Consider the following 20,811-nt stretch of genomic DNA (forward strand, 5'->3'; position numbering starts at 1 on the left):
TTCATTCAGAGCCACATTTCCTCCAGGCCAACTTTCCCAACAGCTGGAGGTCAGGAGACCCCGGGGGTCCCCGCAGCGGGGGGGCTGGCAGGCTTGGGGGTTGTTTGTGGCGTGCCCTGGTTTGAACTGGGGCTGGGCTGGGCTGGCAAAGCAGCACCAGTGTCAAAGCAGCAGCGGGCAGCCCTATGGAGCATGTGCCTGTCTTAATGAGCACCGCTGCTAATTAAGAGAGCCTGACCTGAGCTGCAGCTCCCAGGGCTGTGGCTGCAGCTGATGGGTGTTATTGCCCCTGCGAGCCAGCTGGGAGAAGCCAACGGCTGCGTGAACTTGGGCTGAGCTGCCCCCGCGTCACCTCCATGCGCCCGGGGAAGGTGGATGAATGTCCCCAGGGTGAGTTTGCCCCCGGGGAGCAGCACGGAGCAGCCTCAGGGCACGCACGGGGCATGCACGGGGCAGCTGGAGGGGAAGGCGAGTCTCCCACCCCCACCAACGCACCCAGGTCCATCCCCAGGGCTGCGGCCGTGCTGGGTGCGCGCGTGTTTTCACACCAGCAGAATGGGTGTAGGCAGCGACTTCTCCTTCTGCCCGTCGCCGCAGCTTCCAAAATCTCTCGCCGCTGCTCTCCCTCCCCACATGAATCATGAGCGGAGAGGGAGGACGGCTGTGGGCACGGGTGCGAACGCATGGGCTGCGGCGTGGGGCTGCTCACGGGAGCGTGCACGCTGGCAGGAGGGGATGCGTGTGCGTGTGTGTGCGCAGAGCGAGCTCCCCTTCTGGTTTTGTGCCGGAGAAGAAAATCGCTGGATTTTGTTATTGGGGTGTGAATCATGCACTCCTGGGTGGGCATTCACTGCCTGCCTCCCCGGGGAAGTCAGCCCTGTCTCCTGGGGGAGCTGAGCACTGAAAAAGAATTGGGGGGGGGCTCATTTCTTCCTCAGTCACTGTGCCACGTGGGGAGTAGGACCCGGGCCATCCATCGGCGTGGGAAGCCTTCCCCTCACCGCCTGTGCTGTGGGATCACAGGGAAAGCTGGAAACCCCTTGTTAGTGGGGGCAGAGTGGGGCTGCTTGGGTGGGCATCAAAGGGGGCTCCTCAGCATGGGGGGTGATGATCTTCCCGATGCCGGGGAGGGGGCTGCGGGCCCACTGGGGAGCAGCTGAATGCAGCAAGAGGGGGTTTGGAGCAGGATGAGTTACTGCTTGGATCAAGCCCCCTTGCAGATGGGAACTCCCCCAGCCCAGCCGTGGGTGCCTGAGCAGGGACCCCCCCTGCTGTGAGGGTTTGCCCCCACCCTTGGGGCGATGCCGTGCAACTGCCGCTGCCTCTGGGGACAAGGGAAGAAGGGGGGACAAGGACAGACACCAGGGCAGAAAACCAGCTGCCCCAGGGACCCCGTTGCCCTGGGGACCCTCATCCCAGGCTTTACTTTGCATCAGTTCCCCCCATGCTGGGCTGCCAGGCAGGACCTGCCCCCAGTCCCCCCTAGCTGAGGCAGAAGGTGCCATCCCAAGGCTGTGTCCCCTCTGGCCGTGCTGAACCAAAGCCCCTAGTCCCTGGGGAGGGGGGACTCAGCAGCCAACCCTGGACAGGTGCCTGCAGCCCCTCCAAGCAGCAAAGGCACCGGGTAATGTCCCCCCACAGCTGCCACATCACCTCCATCACTGTGGCTGCCAAGCTGCCTAATGAGGGGCTTAACGAAGATTAACTGCTCCATGCTGAGCGGGGCTGGGGCTGCCCTGGCAGGAGGGGGGCTGGGGGCTGGGGTCCAGGGGGCTGTGGGTGCGTGGACAAGGCTCGTGCCCACTGGTGGGGGTGCTGCCAGGGTGTCCCTGCCTGCCCAGCAAGCACCAGCAGATGGGTGTGATGTCTCGGGTGGGTGAGTGTGTGGGCTGCGATCTGCCTGTGAGAGAGAAGAACATTTTTACAGCAGTGGGTGGCTGTGTGTGCACAAGGCTGCCCAGCGCTGCGAGGAGCCCGTGGGGCTGCCGTGCACACCCTGCCCATCCTGGGGTGTCCCAGCCCCATAGCACACATCCCTGGCAATGACTTTCCCCCCCCCCCAGAGGATGAAGCAGGGGAGCTGAACCCTACATGGGGGGTATCAAGCAGCCCCCTTGCCCCAGAGCACGTGGATGCACACAGGGGGAGATGCAGGATGTTTCCCATCCTACCCTAGGCGAGGGGAGCAGCGCTGTCCCCCGCCACGCCCACACCTGTCCCCCCACCCCCAAACGACCCCCACATTTCCAAAGCGATGGTGTCCAGTGGGGTCAGTGGCACTAAGCCCCGTAGGAGGCAAGTTGGGGTGGACGAGCCAAGTATCACCAGCCATCTGGCTGCTGAGGTGGGCCTGTGTAGACCCCCAAACTCTGGGGGGCAGTGGGTCCCCCCACACCCTCACCAGGGCTGGGATGCTCGCTGGGCCCCAAGGTCCCCCCCCCCCAGTTGAAATCCAGACCAGCAAGGGGGCTGCACCTGGTGCTTTGCCATTTCTGCATCCCCAGGGATGGCCACAGCTGGAAATCGCTGTCTAGCTTGGCAGGACCTGGGCTGGTCAGGGCAGGGATGGAGCTGGCTCTGTCCCCTCTGCCCAGAGTTGTGTGTCCCCATCGCCCATGGGGACAGCAGGGCAGGGAGCTCCATCCTGGCCCATCCCATTCCAGCCCCCACAGCCCCAGACACAAGCCAGGGCTGTTGGAGGACAGCCACCGTTGGGGCTGGCTCACCCCTGGGGACAATATAAGGTCCCAGTGGGGGGCTGCTGGCTTGATTGGCCGCATCCTGCCTCTCCCCTCAGCAGAAGCCATGCCAAGCCCCTCTTGCAGCCCCCCCCCCCTCCTCTGTGCATTAAAAGCTCAGCAGCCCTTCCCTGGCCAGTGCACCAGCCCGTGGGACCGGAGTGGGGCTCTCCCACAGCAAGGAGCAGGGGAAAGGGGGTACGTCCATGCCATCATCTTTCTGCTGCTGCAGCACCAAGCAGAGCCCCACTGGGCTGGGGTGAGCTGTGGGGCTGGGAGGATCGGGGCTGGCAATGGGTGCGAGGGGCTCACTGCACCGGTAAAGGTTTGAGATGAGTGAAACCAGCAGGAATTAGGGAGCAGCATCCTCAGCCTGGGGTACAAAAACTCTGGGGTGGGTTGTTGCTTTTGCATTCGGTTTGGGAAGACGTGTGGGAGGCTGCCGGGTGCTGCGCCCCTCCACCTGCTCTGCCATGGGTGCACGCGTGGGCGTGCAGCCCGGTGGGTGGGCGATGCTGCAGCCGAGGGTGCATGGTGGGTGCTGGGGACCCATGCACGGGGCCAGCTGCAGGTGGGAGTGAGCTCCCTTCGGGAATGGACCCCGGCGGGTTTGGGTGCAGGGCTGCCACATGCACCCTGCCCGGGCTGCAGGTCCAGGGGTGTCCCCGTGCAGGCAGCCCCTGTGCTCAGGGCTGGGTCACAGGGTCCCTGTGGCTTCTGGTGCCCTCAGCACCAGCTGGATCGGGATGCTGCAGGCTGAGAAACAGCATCCTGGGCTCTAAACGTGGGTGTAGGAGTGAGGAAGACCGAAGGGGAGAGCAGCAGAGTGCCAGGGCTCCTGGGGTCATTTCTGCTTGGCTGATGGGTTTATTTGGGCCAGCGACCAGCTTCACCCATCACCTTGAGCCCCCCACCACCTCCCGACCCCCTCACTGCCTCCTTGGGGCTGGGAAGGCCGGGAAGCGAGGGCAGCCCGGCACGGCCGCGGGGCCTCTCCTGCACAGCCGTCCAGCCGAGCGTGAAATGTGTTGAAAAGAAAAGGGACGGCGTAATGCTCCTCGGGCTGGGGGTGGAGGCCGTTTGTCCCCCACGGTGGCCACAGTCCCCACCACGGCTGCAGAGCGGGGCTGGCCACAGCCGGCGTGCCAGTCCTGCCCTCCCATCCCTCTCTGCTTTCAATACTTTGCAACCATTTCAGGGCACCTGGCCCCATCCTGACCTGCGCTGCTGGCCCTGTCAGAGCCCTGTGCGCCTCGGGACTGTGGTCCCCGGTGCTGCCCTCAGAGCAGTGACCCCGGCTGGGTGCAGGATGAGGACCCTGGCCTGGCTGGCCATCACCAGCCTGTGTCTGGGGGGAGCCTGGGCTGTCCCAGCCAAGGAGGAAAGGAGGAAGGCAGAGAAGCCAAAAGCTGATCTTGCACTCTACGAAAACCTGGACCTGGACAACTATGACCTGACGTTGGACAACTACGGTGAGATCCTTGACCTGAGTAACTATGAGGAGCTCTACGACTACGGTGACCTTGCTCCGAAGGTGAGGGGGACGCAGGAGAGCAGCCAGCACACGGGGCAGGTCTTCCTTGGGTGCATCCTGAGAAAGGGGCTCGGTCCAAGGGATGGATGGGGCACAGCTGGAGAACCAGCCTCTGGCACAAGCCTACAAGCCCTGGTGGCTCCTCCACCACTCTTGCTGGTGGTGGGAAAAGCTTTACCCGACCCCGACCTCCGCCAGCTTCCTTGTCCCCTGCCAGCTCCTGGCCAGAGCATCACTGCAGGAAGCCAGGATATGAGGCTTCTTGCATCCCTCTGGGCAAACAGGGAGGCGGATTTCTGAAACGCTGAGCTAGGAGAGCTCTCCAAGGAGGAGCTGGCTTTTCAATAAGACCTACCCAACTGCCCTTGGCCCCTTGACCAGTGCTGCCCACTCTGGAGGGGACTGGGAGGACATGCTTGGCCACCCCAGACCTCAGGCCCACGCTGTGTTTGCAGATTGAGGTCGGCACCCTGGCTCCTCGCCCCAAGGACCCCGCAGCTCTCCCAAATCTGGGTGCCACGGCTGAAACCCCGAAGCTGAAACCTCCAACCATTGCCAGCCCCATCCACCCAGCACCCATCCCCGCGCAGGGTGAGTGTGGACCCCTGGGTGCAGCGCAGAGGTGCAGTCAGCGGGGTTTGGTTCCCATGGGATGCAGCCCCGTGTCCCAAGGGGTGGCAGGGCTGATGCTTTGGAGAAAAGGAAGCAAATCCTTTTGCCACCAGCAGACAGCAGCAGTTATTTGCTCTGCCTGGGCAGCGAGGAGATGGGGTACTGGGGGTGCGTCTTATCACACAGCAGGCAGAAGGGCTGCAGCGAGACATTTCTGGGAAACAAGAGCTCCAGCAAAGCAGCAACACTTTAATGAGCAGAGGCATTGTGACAGTCGGACAGAGTAGCAATTAGATTAGTGACAATTAAAATCCTGTAGCGAGGGATAAATATCTTTATTCATTTTCTGTCACTCTGGACTGGGACAAATTAAGTGGGAGGCAAAGGGAAATTGTTGCCTTGCTGCTTTGAACTCCCCCACTAATGGATGCTGTGTCTCGCGGGCGCTGGGGGAGAGGAGAGGGAGCACGTGGAGGGGGACACATGGCTTTACCCCTCCTGCCACCCCTGGCCAGCTTGCCAGGACCCTCACCCAGCCGAGACAGATGTTTTCCTCGATGCAAAACTGTTATCCTTTGCTCTGTTTCCTTCTGTGGAAAAACTAAGGGGGCCAAGTGAGCTCTGGGTGTAACACTGCTGTGTTTGGCAACCTTACATCTCGCCCTCTCCCACAGGAGGTATTTGGCCCTGAGGAGCTTCATTTATTAGCAGCTCCCTTGGCTGGGAGTTTCTGGCGCTTCCCCTGATGAGGTGGCCTGGGCTGTTTCACTGATGAAGGTGCTGGGGCCGTGGCAGCTCTGGATGCTAAAGATTTCATGTACCCACAGCATGGGCAGGGGTGGGCGCATCCTCCCATCTCCCTGCACACTGGGGTACTGTGGGGGGGCCGGGGAGCTGTGCCATGCCATGCCATACCATGCCATGCCATGCCATGCCATGCCAAGTGTTGCCTGTACACCCCCAGGCTTGCCCAGCTGCCTGCTCTGCCTGTGTATTGGCATCTCTGTTTATTGCGACGATGCTGACCTGGAGCACATCCCACCGCTGCCGCCAGACACCACCTACCTCTATGCCCGCTTCAACCGCATCGGCACGATCCGGGCCAGCGATTTCACAGGGCTGAGTACGTCCAGGCAAGGGAAGGGTCAGGCTCCGCAATGGGGCATGGCGGGCACTAAGTAGTTCTGCGTGGGTCCCTGTTCATCTCCTCCCTCCTCTCCCACCAGAGAAGCTGAAGCGAATAGACCTGACCAGCAATTTCATCTCCTGGGCGGACGTGGATGCCTTCCGCCGGCTGCCCAGCCTGCAGGAGCTCATCCTGCCCGAGAACAGGCTGACGGCGCTGCCTGACCTGCCCCACAGCATCGTCCGGCTGGATGCCCGTCTCAACAGGATCCCCAGCACTGGCCTCCGGCCTGAAGCTTTCCAGGTGTGTGCTGGGTGCTGGGGCTACCAGCCTGGTGGCTGAATCCAGGCTGGCTTTAACCCAGACCTGCTGTGCCAAAGGGTAGCAGGGACGGTGCAGAGGGCCGGAGCAGGGCTGGGAGCTTCACCTCTCCCCTCTTCCCGCAGGACCTGAAGCAGCTGCAGTTTCTCCATCTGTCCGATAACCAGCTGGACTATATCCCGGCACCCCTGCCTGAGAGCCTGCGCTCCCTGCACCTCCAGGTGAGACAAGCCCGGGTCTGTACCTGTGTCTAGCAGAGCTCACCATCTCCTCCTCCTCCCCATCCCTTTGCATCTGATTTTGCCCTTTGCCTCCCTGGCCAGAACAATAACATCCAGACCATGCACGAGGACACGTTCTGCGACAGCCGAGACCACAGCCAGATCCGCAGGGCGCTGGAGGACATCCGCCTTGATGGCAACCCCATCAACCTCAGCCTCTTCCCCAACGCCTATTTCTGCCTGCCTCGCCTGCCCACAGGCCGCTTCTTCTGAGCCCCACGGCCCCAGCGCTGGGAAACGAGGGCGAGTGTTCCTGGACCCACCATTCCCCTACCCCAGACCCCCTGGGACCCTGCTGCCCCATGGAAAATATGGGATTAAAGCAGATGCATTTAACCCTGGTGTGAGCTGAGCTTCCATGTAGGGTGAACTCAGCTCTGGGGCAACCGGCGCAGGGGATGGGCAGCTCTAATAAAATGAAGACTTTAAAAATGCATTCAGTGTCACGGTCTAAACAGTGAGAGCAGCAGAAAGCCCTCACCCAGCCCCAGCCCAGAAGCTGCGTTGTGAATGATGCTGTTCGCAAAGATGGGGGCTTCCTTGTGTCCCACTTCTTCCCCAGTTCCCTCCTGGGGCCTTGGGAGCACCCCTCTGTGTTTGCTTTCAGAATTTCCGGGAGATTGTGAGCTGCATTGCTCCAGAGAGGTGATGCTTTGGCCACATCAGGTTTGACCCACCTGATCAGGCAGTCCCCAGGTCCTTCAGGTGGGTCTGTGGAGCTATGGCCACAGCTGGGCTGTCCCTGTGTGCTCCAAAAGGGGATGCAATAGGAAACGACAGCACAGGGCAACTGGAGTCCTCCACCGCCCCACCTCAGACCCACTGCAGTCCCGTGGCCCCTGCTCTGGGACTGGGTGCTGTCCTAGCCCCATGGGGGGGTGGTCTCTAGCATGAGCTGTGCCCAGAGGGAGGGTGTCCCTGGGTTTGGGTCTGCTTCAGCTGCAGGGAAAGCCTGGGGCACCAGCGGAGCCTCCGAGCCAAAGGGCCCCAGGTCCAGCAGGGGAGAGTCACTTGGAGGGAGTTAAAATATCTTGTCTCATCCCAGCTTTCAACACCCAAAAAGAGCTGCCCAGTGGTGAGATATTTTAAATATAATGTATTCATCGTCTTTTATTTTTATACACATGTAACAAACACGCATACCGTGAGAGGGATGACACATCCCTGGAGAATCCAAAATCCTGAACTGAAACCACTGAGCTCAGCCCACATCCTCCAGGCCCGGGGAGGCAAACTGAGGCGGCTGGAGAAAACCTTGCAAGAAGATCCAGCTTCCCATCCGCAGGCACACTGCAAGCGCCGCTGGGCGCTCATGCTTGCGAGCCTGCCTCGTTGGCATAGCACGGGCACAAGCGTGCCGGTGGCACAGAGCACGTGTGCGCACTGCCTCTCTCCCCTTGCCTTCCTTTTCCATGCAAAGCCCGACTCAGACATAGATTATATTGATCCAAAAGCCAGGGCCCTTGGTAAATGGGAATTTGGAGCTATTCCAGCCTTTCCATTCAGGCTAGATCTAAAATGACAGGATTTATCACTACTGTTGTCATGTCATCCTTGAAACAGCTGTATCCATCTATCTATCCCCTGTCTATCCGCATAGCTCTCCTCCTTCCCTATCCATCCTTCCGACATCTTCACACCATCCTTTATCCCTGGTGATCTCATCTGCTCCCGTGGGATGAAGTATTGCTGCAAACCAGGCTTGGCTCCAGCGGGATGGTGTTGGCCAACTTTTCCCAACAGCGAGCCCCGGTCCTTCGCATTCGTCCCACTAGATGGCAAGGCAGAGTGTTTGGAAACGCCTGACCTTAACTTTGGACCACAAACTCCCTCGCTGCTGTTTACCTCCCTTCTGGGGTGGCTTGGTCCTCTCACGGGCATGCCCAGGCAGCTGGGCAATAGCCCAGGTGCTGGGTGTTGGCCAAGGAAGGATTAAAAGGAGCTGCAGAGGGGAGAAGGGTTTGCTCCTTGGGGATGAGAGTGAGGTAGGTGGAGGGATGCCTCTGGGGGAGATGGGGCTGCTGGCTTTGCAGAGCCCCAACTTTTCGAAGAGCGATGAGGGGGGGGCTTTGCTGGGGGAGAGTGGGGATTCAGCAGTGCTGCCTTGTCTTGCCTGGCTCTCAGACCCACGGGGAGGAGGGGGCGGCTGGGGCAGCACGTCCTCCTGTTCCCCAAAGCCCTGGAGGGGGCCAGGCTGGGGCTGTCTTTGGGAGGGGGCTGCTGGGGGCTCAGCCCCACTGTTCTGCTGGTGTTGGTATTAACTATGCTCTCGTGTCCTTGGTGCTGCTGGTGCGGGGGGGGGAACGCTTGTCTTTGCAGTAGGGTGCAGGGTGCAGCAACCCTCTTCGCTGCTGGCCCTACAGCCCTTTCCCACCCTGCTGACGTGCCTCATCCCCTCCGTGGGGACAGGCATCTCCCTGAGCATCCCAGAGGGGCTGGATGGAGCCTGTCACGGAGCAGCGTGGAGGCACAGAGCCTTCCCAGGGGCAGGAGATGACAGCAGGGTTAGAGGGGCTCTCCTGAGCCCACCTGCCAGCAGGACGATCCTGTCCCAGTTCAGCCTGGCTCGGTGGCGTACCTGAGACCTGGCCCCCGCCTCTGTCGCCCTTGCTGCCCCATGTCCCTTAGGCTGTGGCTGGGTAGCTGGGAGTGCTGGCTCCTCTCCATCCCCTGATGTCTGCAGCTCTACCCAGCTGATGCCTCTGCTCACGCTGCTCCTGAGGGCCAGGGTCACTGCCTGCCCTCGGGGACCTGCCTGCACTGTAAGCCATTTCTGTGGTGGAGGCTTTATCGGCTCGCACAGCCTGTCCCGTGCCTATGTGCGTGTAAGGGACTGCGCATCCCTGTTGAGATCCATGTGCTGCTCCTGCCAGCCTGCCACGGGCACCGCCTGAGCCCGGCCAAGGGGGCCAGCAGACAGCAGAGGAGCAGACCTGCCGCAGGCACGCAAGGCCAGGCGGCAGCAGGGGAAGGAGCAGAGCAGCCAGAGGGAGGAATTAGTGCAGGGCCCGTGTTCGAAGCCGTGAGCTGGAGCTATGCACGAGCAAAGCACCGCTCTGATCTCGGGAGCATTTGCTGAGTAACAGCAGGAGCTGCAGGGCTTCAGAGTATCTCTGACGAGAAACAGTGGCATCCCTGTTGCTGGAGATGGTGAAATGATGCGGGGCAGGGGGAGCACCGGGGGGGCAGCCCTGGCTGGAGGGGGTTGGTGAGGCAGGCGGCTGCTCCCAGACTGTTTTGCTTTAGAGATGTCAGGGAGCTGTGCACCCCCCGGTACGGGATGTGCAGGGATGGACAGGGATGAGCAGACTAACTCCAGGCACTAGCCTCTCTCCCCAGGCACACAGCAGGCTCTGCAGCAGCCAGGCAGAGGGCTTGCATCCTGCCTGTCCCTCTCGTTCCCCTCCATCCCTCCTCCCTCACCCAGAGAGCAGCTCTGTGTGTAATTCATGCAGCTCTCCTCCCTCCGTCTCTCTGCTGCTCAAGGTCACCTTCCTCGCCTGGGCTGGATTTTCACATATTGATTGCTTGGCTCTAACAGCCAACGTCTCGGTGAGCTCCCGATCTCACGCCAGCTCAGCATCTTGCTGCTCTCTGAGAGAAGCATCTCCATATGGGCCCCCCTCCTCCTCCATCCTGCCCTCCCCCTCCACGCTTTCTTCCCAGCTCTGGCCATGCATCATTAACCAGCACCAAAACAGAGACGGCAATGTCCTCCAGCCCTGGAGAGCAGCAGTCTTCTCCCTCCTCTGCCTCTGTGTCTCCTGGGGACCATGACATGAGCATGTTCCTTCCCTTGGATTGATTTAGGAGGAGCTGGGGCAGCCTGTGACGTCCTTGCAGGGACTCGGGATGCTGCTATGCCTGTCCGTGAGCTGCGTCCATCCTCTTCTGCTTGAGCTTCCTCCTGCAGGTCCTCATTCCCCGGTTGAAAATCACTCCATCCCCCTTCCTGCTTCCCCCCAACCCTCACCCGGGTTTCTTCTCTGTTCTCCTCCCACCAGCATGACCAAGAGCAACCTGGGCCATGCTGGGCCATGTCTCTTGGCCACCACCTGGGGACAGAGCCATCCTTTTCTGTCCTTTCACACCTTCTCAGGCAGAGCAGCGCAGGCAGCTTGCTGCAGGGGTGGGAGACCAGGTCAGGAGCTGAGCGGTGGTGGCTGGGCTCAGGGACCTGGCACAGGAGTCGGGCCAGGAGAAGGATGGAAGCTTTTAGCCCTCCTGGAACCCAGGAAAGCTGGGAAAAGGCCACAGAGATGACACAGGTCTCCCTGTCTGGGACAGTGGCTGTGTCTGCCAGCTCTGTCCCCCACCTGTGCCCAGGGCGGGCAACCAGTGGATATATTGGCCAAGCACAAAATCAATGATGGGATGGAAAAAGGCCACTGAACTGTGGATGCTGACAAGCTCCAGGCCTCCTCCAGGCTAGAAATTACCCTTAAACACTGCTGGGGAGGAAGCGCTGTGGCCCGGCTTGCTCAGCGAGTGAGGCATGGATGATAACAGCTTTATTTATAGCACTTAACTGGCTGTTGGCTCAAGGCACCGATTTGTGCTTAGCATGCAATCGTTTAGGGCGGCTGTTTGTGCAGCTCATGGCTGGAGCTCTCGCCCAGCCCCGCCGAAGCCCTTGGTGAGCTCCCACCACCCGGCACTGGGGCAGGAATTTCCCTGGCTTCAATGTGTCCCGTTCCCTGTCCCCAACCCAGGCAGCTGGAGCAGGGCCAGGCTCCCCCGGACTGACCAGAAACTCATTTTTCCTGCCTATATTTATACAGCATCTCACCTGGAGAAATCCTGGTGGGTACCTTTAGGGTCTGAGAGGCTGTACATCCCTAACGCTAATGGAGTAATTAATAGCAGCCACCCGGGGATAGCTGTGTTGCTGCTCCGTTTCCAGATCTGTCCTCTTTTTCTGAAGGATCCCAGTGCTGGGATTCATTAGATGGGAGCTGCAAGGGCTCTGGAGATGAAAGCGTTGTTCATGAATTATCACGGGGGTGCAGACAGCTGCCCCGGCCCCTTCAGGGAAACTCAACAATGGAAATGGAGGGGGGGGTGGGGGGTGGGGTGGTGGTGGGGGTGGTGGGGGCTGCTTGGGCTTTTCTTCTGCACATTTTCCACTTTGCCACTGGAAAAAGGAGAAGAAAAAACACAGCAAAAGGAAGAGAAGGAAGAAAATACACTCTTTCCCTCTTTACACCCCCCTCCCCCCCACCCCTCCCAAATTGTGAATGTTTAGCATAAAAATAATCTAGGAAATCAACCCCTTCCCTGCAGCACACTGTGGGTCTCTGGAGGCACTGCAGCACCCTGGGGCTTTCCCGGCTCTCCTCCTCCACCACACTCCGGAGCGAGCCGGGACTCCTTGCCGTGAGCTGCTCCAGGATGGGAGATGCGCCCAAGATACAGCTATTATTAGCAACGTTGTGTTAGGTCTTGTCAGCAGGAGCCCTGCCGCCTGGGAAAGGCTCTGTGATGGGAGGCATGTGTCCTCTGCAAGCCCCCCCCCCCAGCTTAACCCAGTTCCTGCAGAGGGAAGAGCTCGGAGGGACCTGGGTTTCTGGGGGGGGGCTGGGGGTGATGGAGCCAAGGAGGGGGAGTCTCTGCTGGGAGCGCCTCTCCCAGGGAGATGTGGTTGGTCTGGAGGATGCTTGAGCCTGTGGCATGTGAGCCGATGCCCCTGTTGCAGCCAGGGGTGACAGTGTCACCTCCTTGGGGGGGTGAAAGCTGCTTGGTGTCTCCCCGGAATGGGGACATTTCCACCCTGATGCGGCTCCCATCCTCAGGGCACCTGGATGCTCCCCCCCTGAGCAGTCCTGGCCTGTTGCTGCAGAAGGAAGAGTTTCTCCAGCATCATTTCCAAGGTGACACTGTTCCTGCAAACGTCTCCCGTCCGCCGTCTGAGGATGCCAAACCGTCTGACCAGGGAGAAATGATGGAGAAAAATGCCAATAAGCATGGCTCTTCCATGCTGCGAGCCAGGCTTTTCCAGGACTGTTGGGACAAGGACCAGCATCCTGCTGGGCGTGCGGGTCTCCCCCAGTGGGGATTCATTCCCCACCTCAGGGTTTCCCCACTCTGCTTCAGATTATTTTGTTTTTAAATTACCTCAAGCCAAACTGTTTCCAGGGTGGGTTGGGGGGGGCCCACACGTTGGTTTAGGGTGATGCATCCCTGAGGAGGAGCTGGGTGCAGCCGCAACCAGCATTTCAGTGTGCTGTGGACCCCGAGCAGGGGGAGGAGAGCTGAGCTTGGCATGCCTGATTGATCGCCGTCTTTTAAAATAACCAGCTGAAGCCTGGATCTTCCATTTCTGTAGGATGTGGAAAACCTGGAGAGGGGGAAGAGAGAAACAGCTTTGAGAGAGCGAGTGCAAGTATTGCTAATTTATGATCAGAGAAATATATGTTTGAGTTTGAAGATTGCAGGGAAAGGACCTGGTGTTCAGTCGATGATAAATCTGTTTTATCAGGGGGTTGTGAAAAGGCTTCCCCACAGGGCAAATTGCAGGAACGTAGAATGTAGTTATCCCAAATTCCAATTTGAGTAATTATTTCTACCTACCTGTCACTCCCCTGGTGTTTTTGGCTGGATGGAGAGGTTTTACTTTCCCTTGCCTTTTTGCTTAAGAGCCAAAGCCATTGTGCAGCGCTGCTGGGTTCTCCGAAGAGCTGAGCCAGCCCTGCCCCTGGGGGGGCACTTACCTGCAAGGCTTTGGGGCTCGCTGCTGTCCCACCCCAGCCCCGCAGCTGCCCTTTTGCTGCCTTTTTCCATGGGTAAGGGCTGTCAGACATCACTTTCTGCAACCATAGTTGCACCCAGGCAGGCAGACCAGGGGAAGGGGATTTGGGTCACCGCTTCCAGGATGTCTTCACCCTTGCAGAGGGGGCAGCATCCCCCTGGGTAGCAGGGACCTGTGGAGAGACTCCTGCAAGCAGCCAGGATGCTGACCTTCCCCCCCCGCCCCATGCCCATCCCTGGGATGGGTGGCACTTGGAGGGATGCTGGCTGCTGGGGACGCCCAGCCCCATGCCCACTGTCCCTGTCCCACTGTCCCTGTCCCCCTGGGCTCCGTGCCATGGCGGTGAGGTAATAGAGGGTTTTACTGCAGTGGGCCGTGGATAGCTTTTCTAAGCATCGTCTCCTAACGCTTCCCCGAAGAGCTAGGCAGGCTACCGGGCACATTAGGAATCGATGCACATCGCAACCGATTGCCTGCGTTCTCTCCTCCACCTTCCTGCACTCTCCGGCTGTCTCCATACTTGTCCCCTCCCCAGCATGGCCAGGGCCACTCTGTGCCAGCTCTGCCCTCCCAGTGTCACCCCAGTGATGGGGGTCACCAGGGACGGTTCCCCCCAGTTGGCTGCAGTGGACAGCTCTGTCCCCACCCCAGTCCCACCAGGCTGGACCATCGGCTCCAGGTGAAGCAGGTGGGCTGCACCCCCCCGCTGTCCCCCCCGGGGACAGGCAGCAGACAGGCGCTGTGGTTGGAGTTGGGTGACAAGTGTCTGCACGGGCCAGCCGAGCGGAGAGGGGAGAAAAAAAAATGACCCTGGTGAGAGCAGGGATGGACTCTGCATCTCAAGTGGCTCCACAAGGGATGCCAGACGGTCCCTTCTGTGAGGACCAGGGAATTGTCACCTCCCAGAGCCTCTGTCTGTGGAGGGGGAAGGAACAGCCGTGATGGCACAGTGGGCTCAGTTGCAGAAGGTAGAGGCATTTGGAAAAGGGATTGCCCTGCCTGCAGTGGTGTGGGGCAGCCCTGGGGCTTGGGGGGGAACTGGAGAGGGGGCTTTTATCTTGTGGCAGTTTCCTTCAGCTCCAATAACAGATTATTCTGATTTACCTTCTCGTTAGTGAAAGAAGAATTGGATTCTGAAAGGGGTCTGAGATGTACTGGTCACGCACCCAGACCTGCGGCTGCAGACGCTGGTCCCCCTCGCCCCAGCTCTGAGTGCTTGTGGCAAAGAGGGGGTGAGGGCTCCATAGGTGAGGGAAACTGAGGCACAGAGGGAAAGAGGCATCTCCCAAGGACTCAAGGAGCCATGGGTGAGGACACCAGTCCCTCGCACACCTCTGTGGCCTCAGTTTCCCCACAGACCAGGAAATCATCCACAGTGAACTGTGGCTCTGCAGGGGGATGGAGAGCCTTACACAGGGGTTTGGGGATGCCAGAGTCCTCCATGGGTGGGGGCTGTGGAGCAGGGGTGGGATGACTTGGGTCAGGGGGCCACTCAGCATCTTAAATGCTCCTCTGCCTGCTCAAACACAAATTATTCCATTTGTCTGCAAACCTGCTGCCTGGATCCAGATGCCCCAGGTCTGCTGACGAGACAGAGGACACACATGCTGGTGACTGGGGACAGAGGGACATCTCAGACAGACGGATGGGACTGCAGCGGGGCATCTCTTAGGTAAGCAGGTGGAGAAGGAGAAGCAGAGGGAGCTGGTCTCCAGCAGGTCATTAGGTGGCTTTGCCAAGAGGCTAATTAGGCTGGGAGGATCCCCAGGGCAGCAGAGCTGGGTTTGCCCTTCCCTGGTCGGCTGCTCCACACGCCGCTGCTGGCACCGTGCGCGGCGATGCCCGGACCTGGCGAGTGCTCACATGGCTCCGCTGATAAAACTTGCATGAGGACATGCGCAAAAATCGATGGTTGTGTTTATGAATTAATGATCGCTGAGCAGATCGATGCAGCCTGCCCCGTGCATGCTGTATTGCTAATGAACACCAGCAGTGGGAGCGCAGGAAGGGCCAGCGATGTGCTGCTGCAGCGCCTTCTGCATCTCTGTTTATTTGTGTTTTATTTATTTTGCATATTTGTTCCCAGAGAGCAGGTGATTTCCACGAAAGGGGCTTGGTGTGAGCATGCTATGGGGAGGGGGCTGCTGCTTTTTGGAGGGGGGCGTGTTGGAAAAGGCCGATCCTCTTGGCTCTGTGCTGGAAGGGGTTGAATCAGAGGCAGGCTCTATAAATATGTATGCGGGTAATTTCTAATCGAACACCACAGCTCTTGGTGCTGGCATGTGTCACTCCCATGGCATTATCTCTGCAATTAGAGCTTTTTTCCCCACAATTGCATAAGAACCTCTTGGTGACTCACCGGGTTTGGGGGGAGAGAGGCGAACGGTGGCTCGGAGGCGGCCGGCTGCGCCTGCGCGCGTGTGAGGTGTGAAAATCAGCCGCTCAGGTGCTCCGTGCTTTGCAGCTTGCTCTTGAGCAAACCTCGCTCCCACCCACCCACCCCTCCATTGCCCTCCCCGACGTCACCACCGGCACCCTGACCTGGGGACACTTGGCTGTCCCCCTTGCCAGCTAGCTCCCCGTCCACCCAGCATCGCCTTCTGCCGGGGGTTGATTTCTGTCCTTGTCACCGTGGCTCTGTTTGCACGTCGATGACCCTATGGCACCAATAATAGCATGTTTCAGATCCCTGATTAAAACCACTGCAGTGTCAAAATCAATAAGCATTGGCGGCCGAGACTGTAATAAGTATAATAACCCCCATTAGGATAACAAATAGGGGAGAGAGCGCGGGGCTGCTAATATGGTAATGCCACGAATCTGCTTCGATCAGCTGGAGCCGCAGCAGGGACTACAGCTCTCTTGCTGTTTGCCAACATCAGCAGAACCCCCGCTTCTTGCTGCCGTCATGCCTTGTGTGCCCCGGCTTGGAAACTTGGCTTTGCAACGTTAATTATTGGGTCTTTGGAAATGTGTGTCCCCAGTGTGGGAGAGGGGCCAGGGCTGGGTGCAGCCAGGGGGATTGCTTATCCTGCCCCAAAGCTTAGAGAAAATTTAAAGGAGAGGTTGTCAGGCAAGGGAAATTCCTGCTCCGACCCATCCTGCCGATTTGTCTTGCAGAGAGAGGGTGGCAAGGGCCGGGAGGGAGGGGAAGGCCAGTGCCATTAAAGTAGCTGCCTAGGAAAAGAATAAAAATCAATATGTAATTGTGGCCCCATCGATCTGTGGCTCCGCCGCTGCGGCTCTCCGCTGCGCTTTGATCAGTTTTCATGGTCACAAATGAGAGAGTTCCAGCAGCTGGGGGTATTAAATTCACATTTTGGGTGAAAACTGGGGAATTTTCCCTTAAATAAATGCGAAGTAGAGTAGCACCACAGCAGCGGTGGGGGGATGGACTGGGGAAGCCATGGGGCTGAGCACAAGCTTTGCAGGAGGGATGCTATTGCCTCTCTGCTGGGACTTTCCTGAGAAGCTGGGGTGATGCTCCCTGCCCATGGTGGCTGCCTGGTCCCCTCTGACTGCAAAAAAACCACCCAAAAAGCTGCTGGCCAAGCCCTGCTGCAAGCCTATGGCCATGGAAATGCCTTCAGGGGCATGGTGTGATGGGGCTTCAGGGGGCTGTGCACGTTTTGGGGGCAATATCCAACCTCATGCCATGGGAATGAGACCAGTCCCAGGAAGAACCCGTTGGTAATTTTTAGACAAATTGGTTTTGCTTGAAAAATGGAGGTCTGTTGAAACCCGGCATGTTTATAGAAAAACATTGGTTTCAACAGATTTCTGTTTCAACATGTTTTTTAGAAGAAAAAGGAAAGCTTTCCAAATTGTCAAAAGACCCCAGTTGAACACTTTCTCGGCAGAGCATAATCCATTTCTCAGCTCCAAATTACTTTTCATTTTGCAATGTAAGTAAATGTATTGCAAAATCCCCTTTTGAAAGGGGGCTGAAATCCTACTGAAACGGTTGGGGAGGATCTCAGCGACAGACTGGGATTAACTCATTCCAACCCGGGGTCTGGATTTTCAGACAATGTCCTTCTTCCTTTCTTTCCGACGATGGTTTTTCAGCCTGCTGTAGGATGCTTGATACCAGCAATTCCTTCCTGGTGGGGAAATTGCTTCATCTATAGGCACCAAATATTAAGGGCTGGCAAGGGACCCTACACGAGGGCAGAAAAGCTCATTTTTGTGCTGTTTTTCTCTCATTCACCCTACTTCTGCAGCTTTTTTACTGGCTTTGGTCAGCCAGAGGATGCTGGTGGGTAGTTTGGTCCACTGCAGGCATTTCTCCGGTACCAAAGTGCGATGCTTTGTGGCCAGACCGCTGGAAGATTTTGTTGTTGCACTGATCCAGCAATAGTTCCCTTCAATGAGGCACGGGATGACATCTCAGATAGGGCCCACCTCCATCCATACGAGTCTGAGTCTTATCCGAGGCATTGCAATTGTGGGTTGGAAATGCAGCCTCTGGTGTGGCAAGCCCAGGGCACGCCAAGAGCCCCAGCACTGCGGTGATTTTCCTTGGAAGTGGCCAAAATCTGACCTGATTTTCTCTTTTATTATATCTGCTTGCAGAGCTCATGCAACTCTTTACTCAATGTTTCAATGCCTCATAGTGCTGGAAAGGATTTAGAGAACGTGGCTGGGTTGTTTGCAAACTTCTTCAGGCTCCAAGTGTGCTCCAAGCTTTTTTTTTTTTTTTTTTTTTTTTTTCCCTTTTTGAGACAAAAGGGAATCAAAGCCAGCGGCCAGGCTCAGGGGTGTTTGGGCTGGATCCTGGCTGGAGCAGTGCAGGGATTTACAGCAAAGTGCAGGGGCACAGAGAGGGGACATCCCCTCCTTGCCGAGCCTGCAGGAGGATGGGGATGGGCCCTTTGCAGCTGACCTAGGGTTGGGTTTTGGTGTCCACGTGGCCGTCAGTGGCTTTGGGTCTGATGCCTCCCTTGCAATCAAATGGAGACCTAAAATTATAACAAGCCCACAAATGCATCTCTTAGAGCCTACGATGGGTTGGCAGTGGGATATCCAGTTCCTAGCCGGGGAAGGTTTGAGGAGGGTGGAGGGATGCAGAGAAGAGCCAGGAGCTATTTCAGGTCCCTGTGCCACCCCCTTCCTCCTGCTGCTCCAACTTGAGTGCTAACAAATGCTTTACAGGGAGCTGTGCCAGCGATGCTCGGAGCACGCAGCACGAGAGCAGATCGTCGCCCTGCCCCGTGCAGGGAAATCCCTTTGATGCTAAAGTGGCTGCAGGGGGAAGGAAGAGGAGTGGGCACAAACGCATCCCGCTCAGAGCGACGGGCTGGTTCATTGAGCAGAGCCCTGGCAGACTCTGCCACGTCCTTCTGCTGCTTTTCAGTGATAGCTGTCGGATTTGATAATTGCAGCACGCTGGCTTTCTGCCGCCTCGCTGGAAAAATGCTGTCTTGCTCCGTGCCTCTGCGCACCCACAGCGAGTCGGGTCTCCTACAGCTGGGAGAGGAGGCTTGATGCATCCCTGCCCTCAGGGGCATGGAGGGGAGTCTGATGTTGGGGGACAAAGATGCTCGGCACTTGGGATGCAGCTGGAAGAAGGGGCAGAGTCTATTAAGGACAAAGCCCAGAGTTTTACAAGCATCCCGTTGTGCTCCCTGGTTTCCCCTTCCTCCTGCCTTCGCAGAGCGAGGGGAAGCGTTGGCAACCTGACAGGGCTCAAGTGGCCTCTAGTAGCCGCTGGGATATTTTCTGGGGGCGGGGAGGACTGAGCAGTGATGCTGAGGCTGTTCAGTGTTGTCATCCGTGACGCAGATGTGTCACCGTCCCCCGGGGTCCCCATATAGCAGCTTGTGCCAGCTCCTGCCGTTGCGACAGTCTCTGACTCCGCAAGCGCAGGCACCTGGGGCCGGAGCGTCTGTGCCCACAGTGGGAAGCTGGCTGGTCATGAGCCCCGGCTGCCCTGGGAAGGGCTGTGATCCTGTCCTGGAGATGGACATCTCTACCTGGCCCCGGAGGGCTCAGGGGAGGTGGGGGAGAACGTGCTGGTTCTGCCTTCTCCCTTAGACACCCCCCCATCAGCACGAAGAGAGATGCTGGAAGCGCGGCGGTTTGGTCCTGCTGCAAAGCTTGCCTCTCCCTGGGTTTTGCCGGGGTTGCCTGCAGCCCCGGGATGGAGACAAGGCAGGAATGTTGGGTGCAGAAAGACCAGGGCACGTCGCCTTTCCACGGGCGATCCTGGGAAATCCAAGGGAAGAAACATGGAGCCAGGGTTAAAGCCTTGCACCAGATCTCAGCAGACGGAGCAGCTGCTCCAGCTCTGACACAGCCTGTGTCAGACCATGGGCTCCCACACATGACCAAACACCCAGGGACACCCGCAATCACCTCCTGGCAGTTCTGTGTGGGACCCACACTCCAGGGACTGATCCAGGCCCCCCCACCTGGCAGAGCATCCCTGGCGCCAGCCCCAGCGCTGGGTTTTGCTGGGGAGGGCAGTGGTCCTGCCGCAGCTGAGGGGATGCTGCTCCCCTCCACGGTGGCTCTGTCCCCCTCTCCCAGGCACTTTTCTGTCTCCCACGTACCCCCCAAACCTGCCGATCCCAAACCCCACCACATCTTGGTTCTCGTCATTTCTTGAGCCCGGGTTGTTGTCAGGGGTTTCCCCAGAGCCCTTGCTCCTGCCTTTCCCCAGCAGCCTCTCTGCAAAAACGCTTTCCTAAGAACTCTGGAATAAAAAAAAGAAAGAAGAAACAGCCCCCTTGTTCTGCTGCGATGAACTGGCTCTTTTTCCAGTCACAAGGGCGAGCTGAAGCAAAACTTTCCATACTGAGCAGGAACAGAAAGAGGGAGAAGGAACGAATCCTCCTTTAAAAAACCCCAACAATAACAACAACAACAACAAAAAAAACCCTAACAAAAAACAAAAGCCAGCAAAGCCGAGCACTGTCTTTCCCCCATCTCCCTCCTTTTTGGAACAAGCCAGCAAGTTTGCAGAAGTGTGTTTTAAGCAGGAGCAGATGCCGGCGTTCCTCGGGCCGGGAGGGGCAAGCTGAGCCCAGGAGGGACGCGGAGATAGAAAACAGATTGCAGCAAATATTTGTGTATTTAATTGCTGCGCGGGACGGTCGTGCGAGGGGTGCTGGGAGCCATCCTGCCCTGCCGTGAGAACGTGCCCTGGCACTGCCGGCTGCCCACCGCTGGCTCTCCTGTGTTCAGCACCTTGAAATATGGGTGTTTAGGGGGTTTTCTTGTCTGTCTGGTGTGCGCAAGTTTCCTGGCTTGCTTGCTTCAATGGCCAGAGAGCCAGAAATGTGGTTTAAAGGCTGAAGGTCCCCATGAAGCTTCAGGATGCTGGGAGCTGGGGCTGCAGTGAAGCCCTGGCTGAGGAGGGACAGGCATCAGGTGCTGCCTTTGGGGCTGGGAAATCAGCTGAGACCTGCTGGATGCTCTGAAGCTTTGCAGAGGAAGGGAGAGATGTT

General features: G+C 58.4%; 1 protein-coding gene across 3 annotated transcripts; it reads left to right on the forward strand.

The window, feature by feature from the left end:
- Window positions 1-59: 59 nt before the first annotated feature.
- Window positions 60-11,679, forward strand: OPTC (opticin). 3 transcript variants are annotated; one of them, XM_080367749.1, is made up of 7 exons: window positions 60-390; window positions 3,937-4,272; window positions 4,728-4,863; window positions 5,849-6,007; window positions 6,111-6,313; window positions 6,457-6,552; window positions 6,655-11,679. In XM_080367749.1, exons 1-7 carry the CDS (start codon window positions 376-378, stop codon window positions 6,823-6,825), a joined length of 1,116 nt encoding a protein of 371 aa, XP_080223875.1. In that variant the 5' UTR covers window positions 60-375; the 3' UTR covers window positions 6,826-11,679. The 3 variants fall into 3 exon arrangements, with proteins under 3 accessions (XP_080223875.1, XP_080223873.1, XP_080223874.1); XM_080367747.1 differs by lacking the exon at window positions 60-390 and adding an exon at window positions 920-2,936; XM_080367748.1 differs by lacking the exon at window positions 60-390 and having other exon boundaries at window positions 920-4,272.
- Window positions 11,680-20,811: the final 9,132 nt, after the last annotated feature.

Source organism: Falco punctatus (assembly GCF_963210335.1).
Source record: "Falco punctatus genome assembly, chromosome: 17".
In the NCBI taxonomy this organism is placed as follows: domain Eukaryota; kingdom Metazoa; phylum Chordata; class Aves; order Falconiformes; family Falconidae; genus Falco; species Falco punctatus.

Bases quoted from the DNA above. Each gene is read 5' to 3' on its own strand.
- OPTC (XM_080367747.1), top strand. From the start codon at position 2,616: ATGGGGACAGCAGGGCAGGGAGCTCCATCCTGGCCCATCCCATTCCAG. The intron at 4,273-4,727 runs GTGAGGGGGACG...CTGTGTTTGCAG, and splicing joins ACGGTGACCTTGCTCCGAAG to ATTGAGGTCGGCACCCTGGC. The intron at 6,008-6,110 runs GTACGTCCAGGC...CTCTCCCACCAG, and splicing joins CAGCGATTTCACAGGGCTGA to AGAAGCTGAAGCGAATAGAC.